The sequence below is a fragment of the Stegostoma tigrinum genome, chromosome 35, assembly GCF_030684315.1.
Source record: "Stegostoma tigrinum isolate sSteTig4 chromosome 35, sSteTig4.hap1, whole genome shotgun sequence".
NCBI lineage: Eukaryota > Metazoa > Chordata > Chondrichthyes > Orectolobiformes > Stegostomatidae > Stegostoma > Stegostoma tigrinum.
In genome coordinates this window covers 10329656-10353517 of record NC_081388.1, presented here as the reverse complement: position 1 = coordinate 10353517, position 23862 = coordinate 10329656, and the positions used below count along the sequence as shown (strand labels likewise).

Below are 23862 nucleotides of genomic sequence, written 5' to 3'. Positions count from 1 at the left end.
TGCCGGGAGGGCGGAAAAAAATTGGGGCGGGGGGAGGGGAGGGGGGGCTTGAAAATTTGCGGCGGACGACGGCTCCCTCCGTCATCACGTGTTGTGTCATGACCAGTGACGGGACAAGGTGTGCGTCACGTGATAAGGACCCCGCCAATCCTCACCCCTGACATGGCGGAGGGAGGAGTAGGCGGTTCGTTTCCCTGTTAAACACTTATGTTACTTCCCTCCTCCTTTTCTTCGATCCTTTTCTTCCCACGCCGCCTACGAAGCGCCTTTTCGAAATTTTCCCACCGTCGGGAGCTCCCCCTGCGCTGGGCTAGCTCCTCGACGCCACGGTTTTTTTTATCTCGAAAAAAGGCGTCCTATGACTCACATACTGAGGTGGCGGGCCAATGGCGGCTCGAATTCAGGGTCACGTGGCGGACCCCGGCCAATGGTTTGGTGGGGCCGGGCATCACGTGCCCGCCACGGCCAATAGGCCCGGGCAAGATGGCGGGCGGTATATAAGGTGTTGTCGAGGGGGTGGGGGTTCTGCCATCTGGGGAGCGGAGACTTCGATTCACGGGGAGCCTTTTCGTGTTGGAATTAAAGTGGTGCCTGGGGGTGGGTGGGGGGGAGGTTTTAAGGGGTACAGGGGAAAGTTAAGGGTCAAACAGTGTTTGGGAGACGGTTTAAAAAAACGAACCCGGACCGAGAGGAAAGGTTTCGACGGGGAGGGGGGTGCTGTGTGTGAGAAGGTGGGAGAAGAGGAAAGTCACTCACTCACACACGCACCCTCCCTCTTCCCCTCACAACCCCAAAAGGGCGCCGGTTGCTTCTTCCAGGCGATAAGGGTGGATTTTTAAGTGGCATCATGGAGCGGGAGAGCGGTGCCTCGGGAGGCCCGACCACACGGTGAGTGTCGTGCCTGGGCCAAGGCCACACAGTGGTAGTGGTCCGGGTGGGGGGGGGGGGGGGGGGTGTCTGGTAAAGGATACTGGGATAAGAAAGGAGAATCAGAGCGTAAAGGTGAAGCTCAGAGGTGAGACGGGACAAATGGAAAACGCGGGCAGGAGAGGCCCGAGTTTAGGGAGGCTAGCGGGTGGGAATGAGCTTTTATTGTTGTCGGCGCTGAGCGGGAAACGGCTTCCTGACGCCATTTTGTGTATGAGAGGCCCCAAACCGGGGCGGAATCGGAGCTCGGCGCCGCTCTCACATCTGTTTGTTAGTGTGTATATAGGGAGTGCAGGGAAGAGAAGCGCCTGTTTTACCAGGGACCTAGGTTGCAATGTGGCCGCACATCATTTTCAAGCAATGTGACTAGTTTTCAACCCGTCCAAGGAATGCAGTGTTCTCCTGTTTTGAAAGCTGTTTTATCCACGCTACGTCTTTTTTTTTCCTCCCTTCTCTCTAAAGCTGTGCATTAGCGTCTTCCGCCTTCAGTGCCCCGCTGTAATGGTTACAAGACTGAAGTGCTGTTAGGTTTGCAATAAGCAAACGTATTTCTGAAAGTCACTTTTTAAACATACAGTTCGGATGTAATATTGGTTGCTAGGACGGCGTGTGAGGTGTCGTTGGAATTAAATATGCTTACGATATTTCCCCTTCATCATTCCACCCCACCCCCCGAAGTTGTCCGAGTGTGGGTAATTGCTACTATTTGTTTACATTGCATCGCTCCCAACCGTATAAACGAACGTGTTCGGAATTGTGCAGTTGCCGTATTTCAGTTAAGTTGTATATATGTACCAGCGTTAGCAGCCTTTTCTCTGGTTATCGAGCTCGCTCGTTGTGTAGTTGCGGATTTTGACATTATGGAATAATTGCTCCAATTACACTGACGAGAGTGATCCTAATATTACAATTATAGGAGGCGGCGTAGGCCTTTCGCACGTTGTAGCCTGTTGTGTGTCTTCATGGCTGCTTAGAATTTTGTTCAGCACAAGTAAAGATATCAACTTTAGGTCTGCCTGGGTGTGTGCGCAGCAAAAAAGAATCAGCTTGATCCTTGGGTATTCCACCATCCTTATTGTTGCATTTCATACTTTTGCATTGGATTAATAACTGTAATCGATGCACCTGAATTCTTTTGTCAATATACATCTTGCAGTCTCGCAAAAAGAAGTTGGATTTTGCTTGTCTGATCTAAAGTGAGTGGCTTCACACTTTCCCTGTGCTATCTTGTTTTTGCTCACATGTACAGTTATTTTTGTCCGATTTCTTATTTCCCACTCGTATCTGTAATTTATTTGCCATGTGATATGTAAAATTTTGCCATCTGATTATAGCGTATATAACCAAATGCTGATATGCTGTTCCGTATCCTGGGGGACACCTCTTGTCATATTTAGTCTGTCTGAGAACTCTTTATCCCTTGTCTTGGCCTTCTACCTCTATCAAATTGGCAACGCTTGTCTCTGTTACTTTCATTTTTCTATGCTAACATTTATAGCTGTACATCTCCTGTAGAATCCTAACCTTTTGCTTTCTGGGATTCTTTGACACTCCCTTATCTGGTGTTTCAGGAATGCTGGACTTTGATCACTCCTCACCTTATGAGTTTTAGATGGATAAACGATGTACCATTATAAACTTGGTTAATATAAGGTCATTTTATTGATAACAAAGTGTGAAGCTGGATGAACACAGCAGGCCAAGCAGCATCTCAGGAGCACAAAAGCTGATGTTTCGGGCCTAATCACTTTATTGATGTTGAGTAAATTTACTGAAAGCACTTTTTTGGGGTGTTGCATTTTGTTGAATGCTTGCAATGATATGCTCAATATTACTGTTCTACAGCCTTGTGCTTATTCTACTAGTGATTAGCTTGGCCAAAGATTATTTTTATGTAACCAAATGTGAAATTGATAAGTATCTTGATTGACAATATTGTATCTTGGTTTGTGAAGCAATTGTTTTCCTGTCTGAATTATGCTATATCCAGTATACATTCACATTAGAGATGTGGTAGTGTTTAGTGGCTTAATATTTTCCAGTTAATTTAATGTCAGCAATAAAGTCAGGACCTTACTGCATATAGACTGTGTGCATATTTAGATTAAATTGTTTATTTTATACCAGTTTGAATTGCTAAAATGTTGAACTTCACATGAATCTAAGTGATTTGTCTATTGTTTCTTGTACTGTTAAACATTTGATCGTTACCAAGACTTGTGTGCAGATTTTAGCATTTTGGTTTGGTTGAGTCTGACTTTATTCTCTGGGTCATCTTGTTTTTAGTAAATTGAACATTTTGTGTATGTGGAAATTATGCAATAGGGGAACTGTGATTCTAGGAAAAGTTTGGCAGCTACTGTTTGAAGACCCATTTATAACAAAACCGTAAAAAGTATGCCCTAGTGCTGTTGTCTTTTGTGAAGTACTTTTTTTTTTGGATCTATTAAATCTGTACCTGCAGTAGACTTTTGATCAGAGATGATAGGAGCTACAGATGCTAGAGAATCCAAGATAACAAAGTGTGGAGTTGGATGAACACAGCAGGCCAAGCAGCATCTCAGGAGCACTAAAGCTGACGTTCTCCTAAATGCTGCTTGGCCTGCTGTATTCATCCAGCTCCACACTTTTTGTCATTCTGCAGTAGACTTCACTGCTTTGTGTGCTGAGGGATTCAAGTTGCTCTTAGCTGTTCTCTTACCTGTTCAAAGCCAATGTGAGGTGCTTTTACCATACAAAATAACTACAGTGGTAAATAATTTGCAATTTGCAATTTACATTTTGTCTGTGTAAATTTGACTTGCTCACCGTGCTGCAAATTGCCCCAGGGATGGTCAGGACAGAGCAATGTTTTTCTTTTTGTAATTGTAATGAGAAGCTAAGAGTATGCGGGACAACTAAGCTGCCATTGGGACTAATTTATTGAGCAATACAATTTTTGTTGCATCGTGTTTGGATTGTGACCATTTTGCAAGATAAGTCAGTTAAGGTATGTCAAGAGAAACTGCTTTCTGTAGACGCATTCGGTCAATTTCGCTATTTGCTTTTGATACTTGCCTCACAGAAATTATCTAAATTTTTAAAGCAGATTTCAATCAGGAATTCCTAGGGAACTGACTTTTTCAATGGAAGTTGATAGCTTGGGGGAAATTGCCAACACTTTCTCCAATTTGTGGGAAACCTGCCAATTTCTGTTTCTTCAGTAAAATACCATGAATAGATTGTTCTGATTAGATCTTATCTTTTTTTCCTTCCCAGTTTGTCTTCTCTTCCATGGATATTGACCTTATTATAATAGGATGTTGTCTCCATGCATGTCGCTGCATTCCTGCTCGGAGTGAAATTAAGTAAACGTTACCATAAACTCCTTCCCTTCCCTTAGTAGCTCTATGCGGCTGAATCATCATGTTTGCGACCTTAGTTTGTGTTTGACGCTGAGATGAGCTTTCAAGAAGCACAACCGTTTCAACACTGAAGCTGCCTTGCAACTTCTGTCCTGTCTTAGTGCAATGTCTGAGATGCTGATCCATGTCCTTGCCTTCTTTAGATTGCACTATTCCAATTCAGTCCTGGTGGCTTTCTCCTTTTAAATCGTTAAGTTGATTCCAAATCTGCTTGTACATTACTTCATTTTAAGTTCAGCTCACATATCACCTCTGTGCTCTCTCTCCTATGCTGGTTTCTGATTGAAACCTCAATTTTAAAATTACTATCCCTATTGTCATAAACTTGCTAACAATAAGGAAAATCTTGGAATGTCGTGATTTTTTTTGTAGGTACTGCGTAGATTCAACTGACAAATCCACATCTGATTGGCCTGAAACCCATGGTTAGTTTTCAAATGTTGCTGAAAAGCAGTGGCAAATAGAGTTGCTAAATGTTTTATTTTCATAATTGGAAACACTGAACGGTCTTACAGAATGGGGACTCCTCTGCAGAATTTCACATTCCAACGTCAATATTTTGAATGAAGGAAACAGGCTATTGAATGTCTGGCTAAATGCATCTGAGAGTTTTAATGTGGACTGCATTGAAGTTGATGTTTCTGCAGAGGTGCTGTTCAATTTGCAGTTTTGACTGTACATTCTTGTAGTCATGAATGACATAATTGGTTGATGGGACAGCTTATTGAGGCGGTCTAGTAAGGATTAGAAAGCTTGTGTTGTGATCTACAGCACATGGTAACATCTTGCAATGTTCTGTGCAAATAGTTACACACACTTTGAAAAGAACATCCGTAGATTATAAAAATGCCACGTGAAGAGCAGATCATAAACTGACAAAATAGAGAAATTGTAGTTCTGCAATCTTGTCCAGTGAGAGAGTGAATTTGCTGACCTGGTAGTCTGGTGTGAAGTGGTTGGGTTGTTTAATGAGCATATGATCCCCTCCCACTCATTGGCAGATTATCAGTGGTAATTTAGTTGTACTTTTTATACATCCAATAAGTTTTTTGGCCTGTGTTGATCTAATGAGTTTATTCTTTGAATCATTTGGTCTAGATAATTACTTGACCATTTATTGTTTCACTATCACTATGCTAAATGGAGTAGACTTCAGGTTCATTTGACCTCTTGAAACTGAGCATCCATGAGGCTCTGGCTTTCATCAGAATTATTTGCAAGTACAATCTGTAACTGCATGGACTGACATTCCTCCATTCTGCCATTGTGAACAAGTTGAGAAATTCTAGGCTCATTGAAGAGAGTGGGGGGTTTCATGTTAGAGGAAGCAATAGGCATACCAAAAAAATCATCTGGTTCCTACTGGTGAAGCTAACAGCCAGACAGTGGAAACAAAACACAGCAGGGCTAAATGATCTCCACACCCAACAGATCTGTCCTTTCACATCGAGTCATGACCGAGGACAATTGAGAAACTTGGAGTCATTTCCAGTGATTGCCATCATTGCAAATGCTGACGTCCAATACATCAACGCAAAAGTCAGCATTGATGTATATACATTTACTCTTGGCCTGAAATGCCAAGTGGCTGATTCATCCGAACTATCTCGTACATTCTCCAGGATGATAAGCCAATTTAGTTCATTTCTGGATAATGCGTGAAAGAGTTGAATATATTGGGTATTGCAATGGCTATGGCTTTTACAATATTGCCATTAATACTAAATGTGTCAACACCTAGCCAAGATCCAACACTGGCACCTAGCTAAAAATGTTGAAAACCTGCCGAGGTCGGTCTTGTGCGTAATAAGTGGGACAAATCCAACACAAGTTACTGATGGATCAATCTAACCACTAGTAAAATGATCAAAGGCGCTACCCAGTGTCGTTGAACAGTACTTGAAAAGGAATATCCTGCTTGCTAACTCGGGTTTGGTTCTGCCAGTGTGTTACAGCCTTGGTCACATGGGCAGAAGAACTAAATTCCAGAGATGGGGTGGGAGCGAATTCAAATGGTGTCTTGATGTCAAGGTCAGAATATGCTTTTGAGGAACTCCAGCTTAGCTATAGTTAATGAACATTGGGTAAAGCTCCTCACTGAAAGGTGGGTTGCGGTTGTGGAGATCATTCATCTTAGTTCATCACTGCACAAATTCTTCAGTTTAGTCTCCTAGGTGCATCAATCTAAAACTCCTTCATCAGTAGTTTTTCTGAGGCTAGAAGTGAGAAAGTGTTTACTGATCGAGGTGCTGAAGCAGTCAGTGTGCACAAGTTCTGGACAGCAATCAAGCTAGGGCTCCTGAGTGGCAAGTAGCATCGCCTGCTACTTGTGGTGGGAGTGACCACATTGAATAATGAGCTATTGGACTTGACATCAACTCTGTCTTCCATGCACAGACACGTCCACCCCTGAAAAGAAAACCCATGACCACTATTCATATTCTGTCCCAGTGCTGTCAGACCAGATTCCACAGTTGCTTATTTCGAATTCCTTACAACCATAGTTCTTTCATTCATGTACGAGAATCTAACCATCAGCTTTGACATTCATTGACGTTAGCACCATTATTGTTTATCAGAAACTCGGTAGTATCAGCCATATTGGTATTGTGCCTACCAGAGGTAGATTCTAGAGATGCTTTAGCATTTAACTCCCCAGTGGAATGATTAGATTAGATTCTTTAGTGTGGAAACAGGCCCTTCGGCCCAGTGAGTCCGCACCACCCCTTGAAGCATCCCACCCAGAGCCATCTGCCTATAACCACCACACCCCTGAACACTATGGGTATGGCTGATCCACCTAGCCTGCATATCTTTGGACTGTGGGAGGAAACCGGAGCACCCAGAGGAAACCCACGCAGACACGGGGTGAACGTGCAAACTCCACACAAGCAGTTGCCCGAGGCTGGAATCGAACCCGGGTCCCTGGTGCTGTGAGGCTGCAGTGCTAACCACTAAGTCACCGTGACGCCCAAGTCTGATTTTCCAAGAACTGCAGATGATAAAATCCAAAAAACAAACAATCTGTTGGAGCAACTCAACAGCTTTCGCACTTTTTCTCTCCACCGATGTTGTAGGACCTAATGCCTGTGCAACCTCTGTAAGGCACAATTAGGAATGTACGTCATGCCCAGATGGATTCAGCTCCATCAACTCACCAGAATCGTGACAAACAGAAAAGGCAGCCTATTTGATTGGATCCTCATTCACCCCTTCAATATTCACTTCATTCACTGGTGCATGGTGACAGCAGTATTTACTATCAATAAGATATGCTGCAGTGAATCATTTTTTCAGCATCTTCTAAACACATGACCTTTCCAGCAAGTTCACTTCCAAGGCCAACGTCATTCTGATTGCAACTACACTGCTGTTCACTTTGGGTGTTCCTACACCCTCAGCATTACCTTGTTCATGATAGGAATCTTGCCTGTTGGGCTGTCGAGGTTATACAGATTTACTTCTGAAAAAAAATTGTCTGATTTGCTACTGAGTGTTTCATGTGGTATACGTTTTATGGGAAACTGAAGCAGAAGGAGGAGATGAGGTTGGGATATAGTCCAAATGCTTCATAGTCTCAGGATGGATGTTTTGGAGTTATAGGTTAAGGAGTAGAAATTTACTTTTTAATGCTGTCTTTTGATCTCTGGAAATTTTTTGTTTTGCTGGCTTGTCTTGTAGCAGGCTTTTACATTAAGCTTTTCTCTCATTTATGAGAAAGCTGAAATGGAGGAAGATAGAAGGTGACACTGGATTGCTTGTGGAAGTAGATTTGTGTCTAGTCATGCATTCAGCTAGTACCTGTTATTGGATGTGGCCTTCAGGTGTTTTTTTTTTAAAAACCGTGCTTTTTCAAGGGAATTACCTATTAAGGTTAGGTTGTGACTGTGATCTTCTGAGCTTGCTGTTGAGAGTTGAAGATGAGGGCCCCTTGGTTAGTTGTGATTTCTTGGCTCTTGAGAAATTTAATCGTGTTCATGTCGGGAGAGAATGAGGCTGTGGTGTTGGTAGTCTGTTGAAGATGGTACTGTGAAGATAGGGAATGGTGGATGTCTTGCAGGTTTAATGTTTGGGAGAAAGGAATGGGTGCAGGCCTTGGATGGATGGGCTAAGTTCAGCTTTAATTGTTAACTGTACTTACACATTTGAAGGCTTCAGTGTTAATCCTTGGGTATGTCTCAGCTAAATGCCGTACAAAATTATTTGCTTCTTTTAGAACTTGGGAATCCTTCGTTTTTAAAAATCAGCTGGCATTTTATCCAGTTGCACCGTGTGTCATGCCAGAAGGAGTAGTAGCATACTGTGCAGGCCCCTTCTTCTGTGTAAATGTTCCAATTCTCTTAGGGAGAGTTTTGACAATGTAAAGTCTACAAATGTGTCTGCAGGGAATGTGGGCAGGTGTACAGTTTATAAACTGTAACAGTTTACTGACCAGTGTAGAAGCACAATGTAGCAAGTGATTTGGGATGGATAAATATAGGCCGTTCTGATTTTTTTTTTGCTTTTATGCCAAAAGTACATTTCCTAAGCGTTTGATTCCATGTATGGTTTTTTTACCTGATTGTGGAAGAGTCTGTGCTGCATAGGGATTTGTTAATTATTGCCTGACTGGGTTTGGGTGCTGCCATAATTGAAAAGTGATAACCTTTGACCTCTGGAATGTCACTTCAGAGCCATTTCTGTGATGTCTGTCTCTGGCTGTGAAGGGCCTTAATGAATTGTAAAACTAACAAATTTGAATGCCTGAAATGATACTAATATGACTGAAAAATAAATCTTTTTGGGTACCTTCACAACTTAAATTCAGTGCCCCATTTTTTGATGCTTTTCACACTCTTGATCCCGTTTATAATGACCATCAGTTCATTCTTTGTGCAATTCTCTGCATGTTACAATTGAATCTCTGTTATTTGTCTCTGATCACTTTACCAGTAAACTATACTGGAAGTGGTATGCAAGATGTCAGTTGTAAGCATGAGAGACTCTTGAAGTGTGGATCAGAATTAGTCCCCCCATGTTTATTTTTCACTTGTATTCGAGGCAATATTCAGTAAAAGAGAGACTGAAATTGGTTTTATTTAAGTGTTCATTTTGTAATGGTTTACTAAACCAGCCTGTCTCAAACTATAATTTAATGTGGACTGATGGAATTTATCATGGTTTCATAAGTGCCTTAACCCTATCGCAGGTCAAATTTGCAATGCAGTTCCTTTGTTTTGTAGCATAATGCTATTTACTATCTCTTTTTCTCCTAAAACTGTACATATGACATGAATCCTAAATATAAAGTATCAGTGTAAATGTTCCTGAATAAAATGAGGGAAAACATTGCAGGGTGTTTTCTTATTGCACAGCATTGAAAAATACTTGATCGGTCTTTTATTTCTTTTCAGTGCGTTTTGTAGGTCAATGTTGTTCCATTTTTCAGTATGATGAAACGTAAACTGCAGTTTATTCCCTTTTTTAATTTTAGCTGCTAGTTTTAAGTATGTTGGTATTTACTATGCTGTTATGGTCCAGGCAACAATCCTTTTGATTCTGAACTGTTTCTGATCCCATGCTTTCCATTGCAAGGACTTGCACAACTGAAACATTAACTCAGCATTCAAAATACTTGGATACGTTTGTCTTGCAACCCCCGACTGTACAAAATGTCAAATATGGGTGAAAATGTCAAGTGTGGTTGTTTTCAGCTATATATTAGGTTACGTTCTGTTTACTGCCTGAAAGTAGGTCCTTGCCAGTTGTCTGCTAAACCAGAATGAAGTGGAAGGTTTTTCTCACCGACAAGTAGGACAGGGATGCATGTTCCACTTTGCTGGAGCAGGGATCAAACTCCTGAACTTGCCAAGACAACAAAATGTGAGGCTGGATGAACACAGCAGGCCAAGCAGCATCTCAGGAGCACAAAAGCTGACGTTTCGGGCCTAGACCCGTCATCAGAGAGGGGGATGGGGTGAGGGTTCTGGAATAAATAGGGAGAGAGGGGGAGGCGGACCGAAGATGGAGAGAAAAGAAGATAGGTGGAGAGAGTATAGGTGGGGAGGTAGGAGGGGATAGGTCAGTCCAGGGAAGACGGATAGGTCAAGGAGGTGGGATGAGGTTAGTAGGTAGCTGGGGGTGCGGCTTGGGGTGGGAGGAAGAACAGGTTAGAGAGGCAGAGACAGGTTGGACTGGTTTTGGGATGCAGTGGGTGGAGGGGAAGAGCTGGGCTGGTTGTGTGGTGCAGTGGGGGGGAGGGGACGAACTGGGCTGGTTTAGGGATGCAGTTGGGGAAGGGGAGATTTTGAAACTGGTGAAGTCCACATTGATACCATTAGGCTGCAGGGTTCCCAGGCGGAATATGAGTTGCTGTTCCTGCAACCTTCGGGTGGCATCAAATCCACAAACCTGCCTGCCCTGGTCGACCAATCATCTCAGCCTGCTCCTGCCCCACCGAACTCATCTCCACCTATCTGGACTCCATCTTCTCCCCTTTGGTCCAGGAACTCCCTACCTACGTCCTTGACACCACCCACGCCCTCCACCACCTCCAGGACTTCCAATTCCCTGGCCCCCAACACCTCATCTTCACCATGGACGCCCAGTCCCTATACACCTGCATTCCGCATGCAGATGGCCTCAAGGCCCTCCGCTTCTTCCTGTCCCGCAGGCCCGACCAGTCCCCCTCCACCGACACCCTCATCCGCCTAGCCGAACTCATCCTCCCCCTCAACAACTTCTCTTTTGACTCCTCCCACTTCCTACAGACTAAGGGGGTGGCCATGGGCACCTGCATGGGCCCCAGCTATGCCTGCTTCTTTGTAGGTTACGTGGAACAGTCCCTCTTCCGCACCTACACAGGCCCCAAACCCCACCTCTTCCTCTGGTACATTGATGACTATCGGCGCCGCCTCTTGCTCCCCAGAGGAGCTCGAACAGTTCATCCACTTCACCAACACCTTCCACCCCAACCTTCAGTTCACCTGGGCCATCTCCAGCACATCCCTCACCTTCCTGGACCCCTCAGTCTCCATCTCAGGCAACCAGCTTGTAACTGATGTCGATTTCAAGCCCACCGACTCCCACAGCTACCTAGAATACACCTCCTCCCACCCACCCTCCTGCAAAAATTCCATCCCCTATTCCCAATTCCTCCGCCTCCGCCGCATCTGCTCCCACGATAAGACATTCCACTCCCGCACATCCCAGATGTCCAAGTTCTTCCAGGACCGCAACTTTCCCCCCTCAGTGATCGAGAACGCCCTCGACCGCGACTCCCGTATTTCCCGCAACATGTCCCTCACACCATGCCCCCGCCACAACCGCCCAAAGAGGATCCCCCTCGTTCTCACACACCACCCCACCATCCTCTGGATACAACGCATCATCCTCCGACACTTCCGCCATCTACAATCCAACCCCACCGCCCAAGACATTTTTCCATCCCCACCCCTGTCTCTCTCTCCGGAGAGACCACTCTCTCCGTGACTCCCTTGTTCGCTCCACACTGCCCTCCAACCCCACCACACCCGGCACCTTGCCCTGCAACCGCAGGAAATGCTACACTTACCCCCACACCTCCTCCCTCACCCCTATCCCAGGCCCCAAGATGACATTCCACATTAAGCAGAGGTTCACCTGCACATCTGTCAACGTGGTATACTGCGTCCACTGTACCCGGTGTGGCTCCCTCTACATTGGGGAAACCAAGCGGAGACTTGGAGACCGCTTTGCAGAACACCTCCGCTCAGTTCGCAACAAACTACTGCACCTCCCAGTCGCAAACCATTTCCACTCCCCCTCCCATTCTTTAGATGACATGTCCATCATGGGCCTCCTGCAGTGCCACAATGATGCCACCCGAAGGTTGCAGGAACAGCAACTCATATTCTGCCTGGGAACCCTGCAGCCTAATGGTATCAATGTGGACTTCACCAGTTTCAAAATCTCCCCTTCCCCAACTGCATCCCTAAACCAACCCAGTTCGTCCCCTCCCCCCACTGCACCACACAACCAGCCCAGCTCTTCCCCTCCACCCACTGCATCCCAAAACCAGTCCAACCAGTCTCTGCCTCCCTAACCTGTTCTTCCTCTCACCCCAAGCCGCACCCCCATCTACCTACTAACCTCATCCCACCTCCTTGACCTATCCGTCTTCCCTGGACTGACCTATCCCCTCCCTACCTCCCCACCTATACTCTCCTCTCCACCTATCTTCTTTTCTCTCCATCTTCGGTCCGCCTCCCCCCCTCTCCCTATTTATTCCAGAACCCTCACCCCATCCCCCTCTCTGATGAAGGGTCTAGGCCCGAAACGTCAGCTTTTGTGCTTCTGAGATGCTGCTTGGCCTGCTGTGTTCATCCAGCCTCACATTTTGTTGTCTTGGATTCTCCAGCATCTGCAGTTCCCATTATCTCCTGAACTTGCCAGTTTGGCTAACCAAATCCCTGCTTGCTTACAGTAGGGCACAGAACCCGAGTAACTGTTGTTTCAGTTGCAGATTCTGCCTTTACTACTTCTGCGTTTCCAGTACAAAAGCTACAGTTAGCACCAAGGGGGAGGGATAGTGCATACATTTGGAGTTTGAGGATCAATTATGAAAGATAAGCCAGTCCTTTTAAGATTTCTTCTGAGACCAGGAGCAGGAAAATAAGAGGTGACCAGAAACTCAATAGGATTATGGTAGTCAGTCCTATTCAGAATGTCTTCGAGGGCAGCACATAAGTGAGATGAGGCTCATCCTATTTTTAATTTCTCTGTAATGTAGTCGGAGTGAATGGGTAGCCTGTCTTTCTTTATTGGAAGTGGAGAACTGTTTTTAGTGATCAGAGACACTTGAGATACCTTGGCTTATGGATGGACTTTTTCCCCTGCAGTTGTAGGGTGCATTTAATCTAGTAATTTTAGACTGACAGATTCTTGTTGCCCTGGTGTCTTGACCTGTGATGTCCAGACATTTTGATCTGTTTTCCAAACAAAGAAAAACACTTTGAGCTGAATTGAGGGATGACAGCCTTTTAGGTGAAATTTGATTGTTAATGTGAAAGCACATTAATCTTGTCAGCGTAACATGGTGTGAAGCTGGATGAATATAGCAGGCCAAGCAGCATCAGAGGAGCAAGAAAGTTGATGTTTCAGGTCAAGACCATTCTTCAGTTCCTACTATCTCTAATAAATTTCCTGCTCTACACCTTGTATTCTCAGATTCTCCAGCATTGGCAGTTCCTACTATCTCTGGAACAAGCTTGTCAGCAGCTGGCTTTTCTTAACCACTTTCAGAACTGGATTATCACCACCTGTTTTCTTGCCCTTGCAGTTAATGAGTGCTGAGAAAGTAGTCCCTTAAAATCAGAAAGTAACCCATGACAAAATTATTGTTATCTGTTAAAAAGCCAGTGGTGGTGAGCTTACTTGGCTATCTCAATGTCCTGTAACTTAGCATACTAAGTTACAGAGTCCTGTTCACTCATTTGTCTTGTTTTTGACTTTTGCTCCTATAAGACATTCAGCCTATTATGTCTACTGTGCCATTCAGGCTGATTTGAGGCTGATTGATCTTCGACTCAACTATCTTGGTTTAGCCACTTGATTGCCTGCCTTTTTATTGATTTTTGCCCCTCTCAGCCTAGTCCCCAGTCTTAACTGTAAATTACTTATTCTCTCTATATTCCTGATTTAGTTTACTTTGCCTTTTGTCTTTGCCCTTCTCTGAACTCCAGTTCCTCCTCCTCCGATGTGTGAGCTGCTCAAATTTACCTTCGCTTCCTAACTTTCATGCAATGCTGTTAGGTTTCTTCTGTAGTTTTTGCCCTCTTGAAATTCCCCTGAAAGATCATCACAGTGACTGATTTTCCTTACCCAGTGTAAAATTTATATCACTGTCTTCTTTGTGTGTTTGAAGGAGTTCTTTTTGTTAGTGTTTCAGGCCATTTTTAATGGGCACTTGTACACTGACTTAATTATTGCTTTGATACATATGCAGTTGTGTATGGCTAATTTAAAATGGTTGGTTAGTAGTTTGACTGTATGCTTATTGAAATGAGGGAGGCGAGTTGTCCGGGAAACTGTTTTGGCCAACTTTCATGTACTTGCAATCTGTTGGTGAGGCACATAAGCAGAGGCACTTGATGGTGACTGAATAAGTTGCGTCGTGTTCTTAATTCTGAGATTTTAATTGGTTTGATACTCTGGGCATTTATAATTGTGTGGTTATTTTACAGAGTAAAGTTCAGCTGTGTTCTTTGCCAGTAGGTTTTCTGCTGGTTTGGGCTGCTCATTTTGTATTTACATTTATCATGGTTTTGTCCATGTGGGCTAGTTTGCTCACCTGTGATGTGGTCAGTGGGCAAACATGTCTTTCTCTTTGCAATTGACCGATTGGGAGTACTTTGTTTAAATTTTTCCAATATCAAAAAATCTCGACTGATGTATGTCTGGAAAAGTCTACACTCGGATTGGCTGCACCAATTGTTGCTCTGCAAGTTTACTTATGTGGGCGGGCTGATTTATATGTGGTCTTAACAATACACTTTTTAGTTTCTTCCTTAATGTTGTTTTATTGCTGCTACTTCCTATCAAAGCGAATTGTGCAGTATTAGGCGTTCTTACAATCACTTAATGTTCTCAGTTAGCTGGGAAGGGATTAAATTCAATCATGAAGTAGATCGTGTTCCTTTGAGACGTATTTGGTGCAGCACTCCAAACAGTAAATACTCCTTAATTTTTTGTGACCATAACATTTGAAATGGATGAACTTGTTATTTTGGATCACATTTACATATGAAATAGTGGTGTAATGGGAATGTCATTGTGCTGGTATTCCAGAGACTAAGGCTCAAATCCCACCGTGGCAGTGGTGGAAATTGGCTATAATGAAGTCTGTGAAATTGAAAGCTGCACGGTGACCATGAAATCATTTTTTGTAAAAAGCCATCCGGTTCATTAAATTCTCCTGTTTGAAGGAAACAAAATTGCCATGCTCACTTGATATGTGTACAAGGCGCAGAATTGTGATTAACTGTTAACTGCTTTTTGAGTTGGTCTAAAAGCTAGTCAGTTCCCATTTTTAAAAAGTGGTGTGTTGACACTTTAGACAGTACTTTCCAAAATGACTACTTTCTAGAATGACCATAGCAGCTGACACATGAGAACAAACTACCTGCAGGTTCCCCTCCAAACTACACACCACATTGACTTAGAACTATGTCATACTTGCTTCAGTGTTGCTGGGTCAAAATTAGTCCAGACCGTAGATATAGGAGCAGAATTAGGCCATTTGGCCTATCAAGTCTGCCCCACAATTTGGTCATGGCTGATATATTTCTTAACCCCATTCTCTTGCCACCTTCTTGAAAACCCTTTACCTTTTGCCAATCAAGAATTTAAGTATCTTTGCCTTAATTACCTGGTCTCCAGCTCTTTGGCAATGCCACAGATTCACTACCCTCTGGCTGAAGAAATATTTCTATCTCGATTCGGAAGGTTCATGCCTTCACCTTGAGGCTGTGCCCTCCAGGTCTGAATCTCTCCTGGTGGAAACATCTCTACACCTGCTCTATCCAGGCCTCCCCATAATCTGTACGTTTCAATCAGATCTGTACCTCCACCCAACCCTTTTGAACTCCATAAAATATAGACCCAGAATTCTCAGCAGCTCCTCAAATGACAAGCCCTCCAAACTTCTCAAGGGCAATGAGGGCTGGGTAACAAATGCTGGCCCAACCGGTTATGCCCGCTTTCTTTGAATTTTTTCATTCTAAATTTCATGTGTTTCTCATGTACTATTAGTGTATTGGTGTTTGTTTATTGGGTTTGTGCATCTTCAGCTGGTCTAGCATTTTGCCCATTCATAATTGGTTTGGAGAAGGTAATAGTGAATTGCCATATTCCTTCGGGTGTGGGAATATCCATAGGTCTGTTAGGGTTGGGTTGTATGGCTTTCATTTTGACCCAACTACAGTGAGGGAAAAGTGATTATAATTTCAAGTCAAGAGGTGACAAAGTGTAGAGCTGAATGAACGCAGCATGCTAAGCAGCATCTTAAGCCAGGTTAGTGACAGGGAAGGGGGAAAGTGGTGTTCCCATGCTTCTGGTGCAGTTCACAAGCTTTTGGAAGGAGGTTTGTGTACACTGTCCTTGGAGGTCTGTGCTCATCAGGTGCTAATTAAGTTGGCTGCTTTATGGATGCTATTGAGCTCTGTTTTTGGAGATTGGTCTTAAAACAATTGTAAACTGTTTTTCTTTTAGGACAGGGAAAGACTACATTGAGCATTTCTTGCTCAAAGGAAGGTAGTTTGAAGAGTGCTGTGGTGGAGTATTTTAAATTATCTACTTGAATTCATTGAAATCATCGGAGGGTGTTGATTTGGTGGAACTCATTGCAGAGGACTTTTGAGGCCAAGTCATTGATTTATACTTAAGACAGGTTCTTGATTGGTAAGAGGATCAAGAATCACAAGAAGGTAGGAGAATGGGCTTGAGAAATATGTCAGCCCTGATCAAATGGTGGAGCACATCAGGAGCAGAATGACCTAATTCTCCTCCTATTTTTATGGTCTTTGGAAAGTGAAATGTCAGTTGCAGATGGTAGTGTTTGTGGGGGGGAAAAGAAAAGCAACTGTGCAGTCCAATGTAATATTTCTATGACTGCAATTTTAGTTCATTACAGTAAGTCACAATTTTATTTTTAGCAGCAATTTTGTTTAGAAATGTGTTATTCAAAAAAGTGTGGAATTCATTTTTGTAATTGGAACAGTGACTTTTAATGTATGGTTTTGTGGTAACCTTTTTGGTCATTTCTAATCAACCTGTACCAGAACTATAAACTTGACATTGCACTAGTCCCAATTTCTCTCCTGCTTCATGGTTGATAAATACCTGTGCATATGGCCTTGACTAGGCTGATGCTTCTCCTATTCTGATATATGCTGTGTGGTGGTTGAATTGAGGACTACCATAACTCCTTTGTTATTACTTTGTCATTATTATAGAATTGCGTCTTTGCAGGATGATTTGGAAAATAGGCGATATTTGATGTAGTCGTGTTCATACCTACTGACATGCATGTTGATTGTTCCAGGATCTCGGGCATTATTTTTGTGTGTAATTCTGAAGGAATGTTGTCATGTTCTAAGTAGTGTTCCATGTCACAAGCAGAGGCCTGTCTGCTAACCTTCCACTCCAGTGGAAGGAAACAAATCTGTTTAGAGCAGGGACTTTTTACTTGCCATTTAGTCAACGTATGTCCCTCCTTCAATGCCAAAACAAATTAACTGGCTACTTATTTAGTTGCTTTAATTGTAGGCTCTTGTTCTGGAAGCTAGAATTTTTTTCAATGAAGCAATGGCAGTCCCATAAAATTTACCATGAAGTGTTTGGGATGTCCTGAGGGCATGACCATTTCTCCCTTTTCTCAGTAATCTTAAACAGGAGGAGCTATCAAGGCTGATGTAGTGGAATGTTTATTTTTGGTTGTTTTAACTTTGAATGGCACAAGCCAAGATTTCTGCTGATAGTTTGCAGTATTGGTAATGTGTAATTCATTGACCTAGTTACATTCCTGCATCTACATTGAAGTCTTTTAGTTAATGTAAAAGACAGGTAGGCTGGTGGTAGATCACACATGACTTGGACAAAATGTAAAGTGAATTAACTGCATGCTGAAGAGTGTAAGAATATTATTGCAATGAAAAATGACTAGTCGGTCACCTTTTAAACTATGAATTTCTTCCAAAGTCAGATCCATTTGTTCTTTTTTAGTCACCAGTAGTGTCTGGATTTGTTCTCAGACAAAAATCTTTGGTGTGAAGTTAACTACAAGATCAATATTCATTGCATTGGGTGGCAATAGTTTTGAAAAATCACTGAATAGGTATAATTGAAGTATTCCCTGTCACCTTATCATTACTCAGTTTTGAAAGTAGAATTTGAAATGTGCTGGCTTTGAAAAACCAGATTTACCTATAGAAATTTGTATGTTAACGTAATATTTATGGTTAGCTTTCTAGTGTTGCACCCAGTATGTTCTAATGCTATTTAAATGTGGACATTTTAAAATTGGTACAACGAGCAATCTTTGTACTCTTTTTATCTCCAGCAATTTTTCTTTTTCAATACATTGATAAACATACCAGATGAAAATGTTTGGAAGACTTCATTTTCTAATGTCAAAGGTTCAAGGCAGGACAGTTTCGAAAATACATTATACAGGTTACATGGTTGAAATGTGATTTCACTGGGGCAGATGCTAGCTTGTTTTGCACTTAAATTCTCTGTCAAAGGAAAATAACTAAATGTTCATGACAATACCAGCATATTACAGTTCATTTTCTATAGGTATTTAAGGAATAAAAGAACGATGAAAGTAATGAGTGGGTGCTCTGCTCGGCCATGAATTTGTAGATTGTGGTGGAGTGCTGTTGTGCTGTTAGCCTATGGCATCTTTGTGGATGCCCAGTCTTGAGTTGCTAGACCTATTGAAAGTGTTCCCCATTTAACATGGTGAAAGTGCCACACAACATTGAAGTTATTTTCAGTGTGAAGTTGGGACTTCGAGATTCCTGCACATTTGATACAAATGCAATATGCCAACTTCTGTGAATAGCCACAGTTTATTTAAGCAAGTACAAGCTTTTGGAGGATCACTGAACAATCTTTGTAGGGCTTGTCAAGTGATGCTCTCCAATAAGGGAACCGTCCTCCCCTTTATATAGGATTTTACATCAGTCAGTCATGTATGCAAGGTACGATTTTTTTACTCCCCCATTTGTCACATGCCTAGCAACAGTGATAGGTTTTAAGTCAAGTACTAACAGTAGAAGCAAAGGTCAGCAGCCCAAAAACAATGCATACAAATAGATAGTTCCTTACTACTTAATCACTGTTTTAGATAGTTCAGTATCTTTTTAGCCTTAGTTCAACATTTACAGAGAGCAGAGTATAATTAGATTACCACAGTTTTTGTCTGCGACACAGGTGTCCATGGCTCAGCTTAGCACCTAATGTCTTACCAGACAGCAGAACAAATATTAACCCTTTAACCTTTCACTAGGACTGTGCGGTGCTCACTTTTACTGACACTGTTGTAGACACATGCATTGGCAGCCAGCCAATTAGTAAGGGGATGAGGTCAAGTTTGTTTTTCCCTTTTGATTCACAGACCAGTCTAGCAGCTATGCTGTTTATGACCTTAACAGTTCATTCAGGAATGGTGCTGCTGAGCCACTCTTTGTAAGTGAACATTGAAATTCCCCAAGAATATGTTTTTGACACCCTCGCTGTTTTCACTGCGGCTATTGTTCAAAGTGTACTGATTCATCAGCCGAGGGACATATTTAGGAGGTTGATTCCTTGGCCGCCTTTCACCTGAAGCCATGAGACTTCATGGGGTCTAGAGTCAATGTTGAAGACTACCAGAGCACCTCTCCCCTGACTGTGGTATACAGTGCTGCCACCTTTTGATCTGCCCTGCTAGTGGGACAAGATATGTGGGGGTGGTGATGTTGGCATCTGGGACATCATCTGTAAGGTATGATTCTGAGAGTATAACCGACTGTCAGTCTGTTACTTGACCTTCTGAGATGCTTTGCTGATTGGCACTGGCCCCACGTATTAATGAGGAGGATTTTGTGGCGCCGGCAGGGCAGTTTTTGCCATTGCTTTTCTGGTGGATAGTTCAGTGCCCAGTGGTCTGAGAGTTTAAGTCAGCTGTTAGTCCAGTTCAAATTATTTAATGATATGAAATGCTTTTAAGTATTGAAGGATGGCCATTGTTATGAATTAACATGATGTGCAACAAGCTGTAACATGAACTTCTTTTAAATCATGCTATGATCGTGAAAAATGAAACCTGGCTGTTTCCCAACCTGTTACAAAACAGAGCAGTCATTTTGACATGAGCTACAGCTGAAGTCGGTGTATGGAACTATTCAAGGAATGCTGTAAGTTTTTTTAAAATCTGGTAATATTATGGATATCTTTGGAATGGATTCTTTTCTGCTAGTTTCTGAACTTAGTATAAATGCTAAAATAATTTAGCATTAAACCTGTTTTGCTCAGCTTTCCTTTCTGCTAATTGTTTATAAATCTTTCGGGATTTGGGAGCAATGATACCACGATATTTTAGTTTCATTGTTGACTTTGGTTCTGTTCCCAGTTAGGTGCGAACGTGCTTGTGTGTTTGTCTTTGGAGCTCCAAGAATATATGAAAAACACCTCTTGCCTAACTGTACTAATGAGTTAACTAGAGTAGTGATATACATGATCAGCCCTTAACAGTGAGCCCAACTTTATCAGTGTTCAAGTGCCAAACATCTGAATAATCTGTAGTTTTCGATTTCACTTGGCCGATAAATCCCTGCAAAAATTTCAGAATTCCACTTTCAAAAGGGTCTGATCCACTAAATTCGCTGAAAGTAAATTAAACTCTACCTTTGGTTGATACATGTATAATTTCCTAACTTTGAAGAAGAAACCATCTTGTCCAGAAAAGCAAGATGAATTCAAGGTGACTTAAGTCCTACTTAAAAAAAACAGACTTGAAAGTTCCTTTGCTATTTTAAAGGAATGCAATTTACTGTTAGTTTTGTGTGATCACTTGGAATAAGATTGAGATGTGCTTGTACTTTCAGAAGGCCTTGGAATACTTTATCATGTTGTTATAGCTTAAGGTTCTGTTTTATGAAATTAATTTCTCAATCTGTCAATTAAGTAAATGGCAGTTTACCTGTAAGTAAAAGATAATGGCTGTGGATTTCATGTGTCAAGCTACCATTAATGTTTTGTTATAGGTCTTATCTGAGGATAAGGAATATTTCGCTGACGTTTGAACTTGGGCTTATTTCATATTCTGTGTTTTTGAGAATTTAGGTTGAAGTCTTTCTTGCCTCAGACATCAAGTTTTATTGCATTGCTGGTTCAGACACCCTTCAAGTTAACAAAGTGTAGAGATGGATGAATACAGCAGGCCAAGCAGCATCTTAAGAGTAAGACTCTTAAGATGCTGCTTGGCCTGCTGTGTTCATCCAGCTCCACACTTTGTTATCTCAGATTCTCCAGCATCTGCAGTTCCTATTTTCTCTGATACCCTTCAAGTTAACTTGTGTTAAATTCATAGGGGTGGCACACTGGCTCAGTGGTTAGCACTGCTGCCTCTCTGGACTGGGTTTCATTCCATCCTTAGGCAACTGCCTATGTTGAGTTTGCACATTTTCCCTGTATCTGCATAGGCTTCCTCCCACAGCCCAAATATGTGCATTGTAGGTGGATTGGCCATGCTAAATATCCACAGGGATGTGCAGGCTAGGGACATGCTTGGTTCCAGGGATGGTTTAGGGGGTGGATCAGGGTGGACTGGATGGGCGAAATGGCCTGCTTCCACATGGTAGGGACTTTTTTTATTACTTTTGAAGTTCTGATCCAACATAATCACCCACCAGTCTTGGATGCAAAAGGTGCACTGTACTAATTTAATATCAAAAACACTTCTGGTTCCTTCCTGAATAGCACAAACAGGCCGAAAAGCATTCTTGCCTTTTTCAAAACAGTGTAGAAGTTGTGGTTATCAGTCCTAAGGTATAGAAAAGAGGTTTTTCAACCACGGGTTGTTTGTGTAATTGGGATCAACTAGCACTAGTCTTATTAAATATTCTTTCTGGGACTAATGTATTTTCAGAATTACAGTAGAGCATTTATTTCTCAACATGAGCTTGCTGCCTTAAATTCATTACCAATGGAGAAGAATGATTAAAAATCTGTTCTTCTAATGTTAGAGTCTTAAATGTGGGCTGAGTATTTAAGTTGTCTGTTTGCAAAAAAGTCCTGTGCTTGGTTTGTCGATTCTAGCTCCCTGGTTTTAGGAGAAATGTCTGATAGCTTTTGCTCCTGCTAGCTATTCAGTGAGATGTGCTGAATTTGTCTTTTTAGTACAACTTGGTGGTGAAGATAAGGTTAACATTGACAGATATAAATTAGTGTGCTGACACTAAGCTCAACCGTGAAATTGACAGTTATAAGAAGACCTTTGTGTCGTGAACTTCAATTTCAGTAAGGAGTTGTGTTTTTTTAGATAAAATTGAAGATAGATAAATTCATTATCCATATCACTTTGCAACTACTTGGTTTTGCATTGTTTCTTAGTCTTAAATATATATGGCATATTGAGGTATGCATTCTCTGTACTCATAGAATCCCTACAGCATGGAAACAGGCTGTTTCGCCCAACAAGTCCACAACGACCCTTGGGGCGTCCCAACCAGACCCTTCCCCCGTAACCTACCTAATCTACATGTCCCTGAACACTGGGCAATTTAGCATGGCCAGTCCACCGAACCTGCACATCTTTGAACTTCAGGAGGAAACCCATGCAGACACGGGGAGAATGTGCAAACTCGACACGCTTGCCTAAGGATGGAGTTGAACCCGGGTCCCTTGCGCCGTGAGGCAGCAGTGCTAACCACTAGCCACCATGCTGCCCTTGTGCTGCAATCTTAACTGGCTGACTTGTTATAGCCTTGGTTTTTCTTGAATGTCTACACTTAAATGGTACTGGATGTGAGTTTGCTCGCTGAGCTGGAAGGTTAGTTTTCAGACGTTTCGTCACCATTCTAGGTAACATCAGTGAGCCTCCGAAGTGCTGGTGTTGTGTCCCGCTTTCTATTTATCTGGTTAGGTTTCCTTGGGTTGGTGATGTTATTTCGTGTGTTGGAGGTATGCATTCTCTGTACTCTTAGAATCCCTACAGCATGGAGACAGGCCATTTCGCCCAACAAGTCCACACCGACCCCTGGGGCATCCCAACCAGACCCTTCCCCCTGTAACCTACCTAATCTACTTGGCTGAGTATGTGGAATTTGAGAGTTCTCCCCGTGTCTGCATCGGTTTCTTTCAGATGCTCTGGTTTTCTTCTGCACTTCAAAGATGGTGGTGGTCAGGTGAATTGAGTTTAGGAAAGTTGCACTTTGGGGATTGCATAGGCTAGGTGAGTTAGCCGTGTAAATGTGGGGTAACATGGGTGGTAAAGAGGATTGTGTACACTCACTGGGCTGAATGGCACCTTTATGCATTGTGGGATTCAGTGATTCAATTCTGTAAAATAATTGTGGTAGGGAGAAGGCTTGTGCTAGCACATGGTTGAATGCAAACGCCTAAAATTTAGTGTAACCCCAGTGATAAAAGTCTGATATTACTGATGAATATTTTTGTTCACATGACAAATACAATAAAATGCCTCCATTAGGTAAAGAACCTTTCGGACGATGGTTGGCTCAGAGGTAGTGTACTACCGTTATTTATGGAGTTTTAAAAAGTTTTGAAACCTGAAAAGGCGGCTGTGGTGATTGTAGTGATGAGCAACGTTTCCACTCTAAACACTGGCAGAATGAGAAGAAAAGCTGTAGATCAGCTGAGAGCCACTGACTTAGAGCATGGCCTTTAAGCAGGCATTGAACATGTACATCCTGTATGAGAAGGGCTGCTTTGAGCAAAGGTACTGTAGGTACACTTGTGATATCAGTGTTCACGAAAATCATTGTTAAAATACAGTAGAGTTGGA

At 42.6% G+C, this 23862-nt stretch overlaps 1 protein-coding gene across 3 annotated transcripts in view; it reads left to right on the top strand.

The window, feature by feature from the left end:
* brd4 (bromodomain containing 4) overlaps positions 1–23862 on the top strand; it is a 184487-nt gene that overhangs the window by 408 nt on the left and 160217 nt on the right. For 2 of the 3 annotated variants that reach the window (XM_048521931.2, XM_048521929.2), the window contains exon 1: positions 632–888. The exons of the other annotated variant lie outside the window; for it this stretch is intronic. In XM_048521931.2, the coding sequence (XP_048377888.1) occupies positions 848–888 (41 nt within the window). In that variant the 5' untranslated portion in view covers positions 632–847. Of the gene's footprint in view, positions 1–631; positions 889–23862 lie in introns of those variants that run through there. 3 annotated transcript variants of the gene reach the window in all.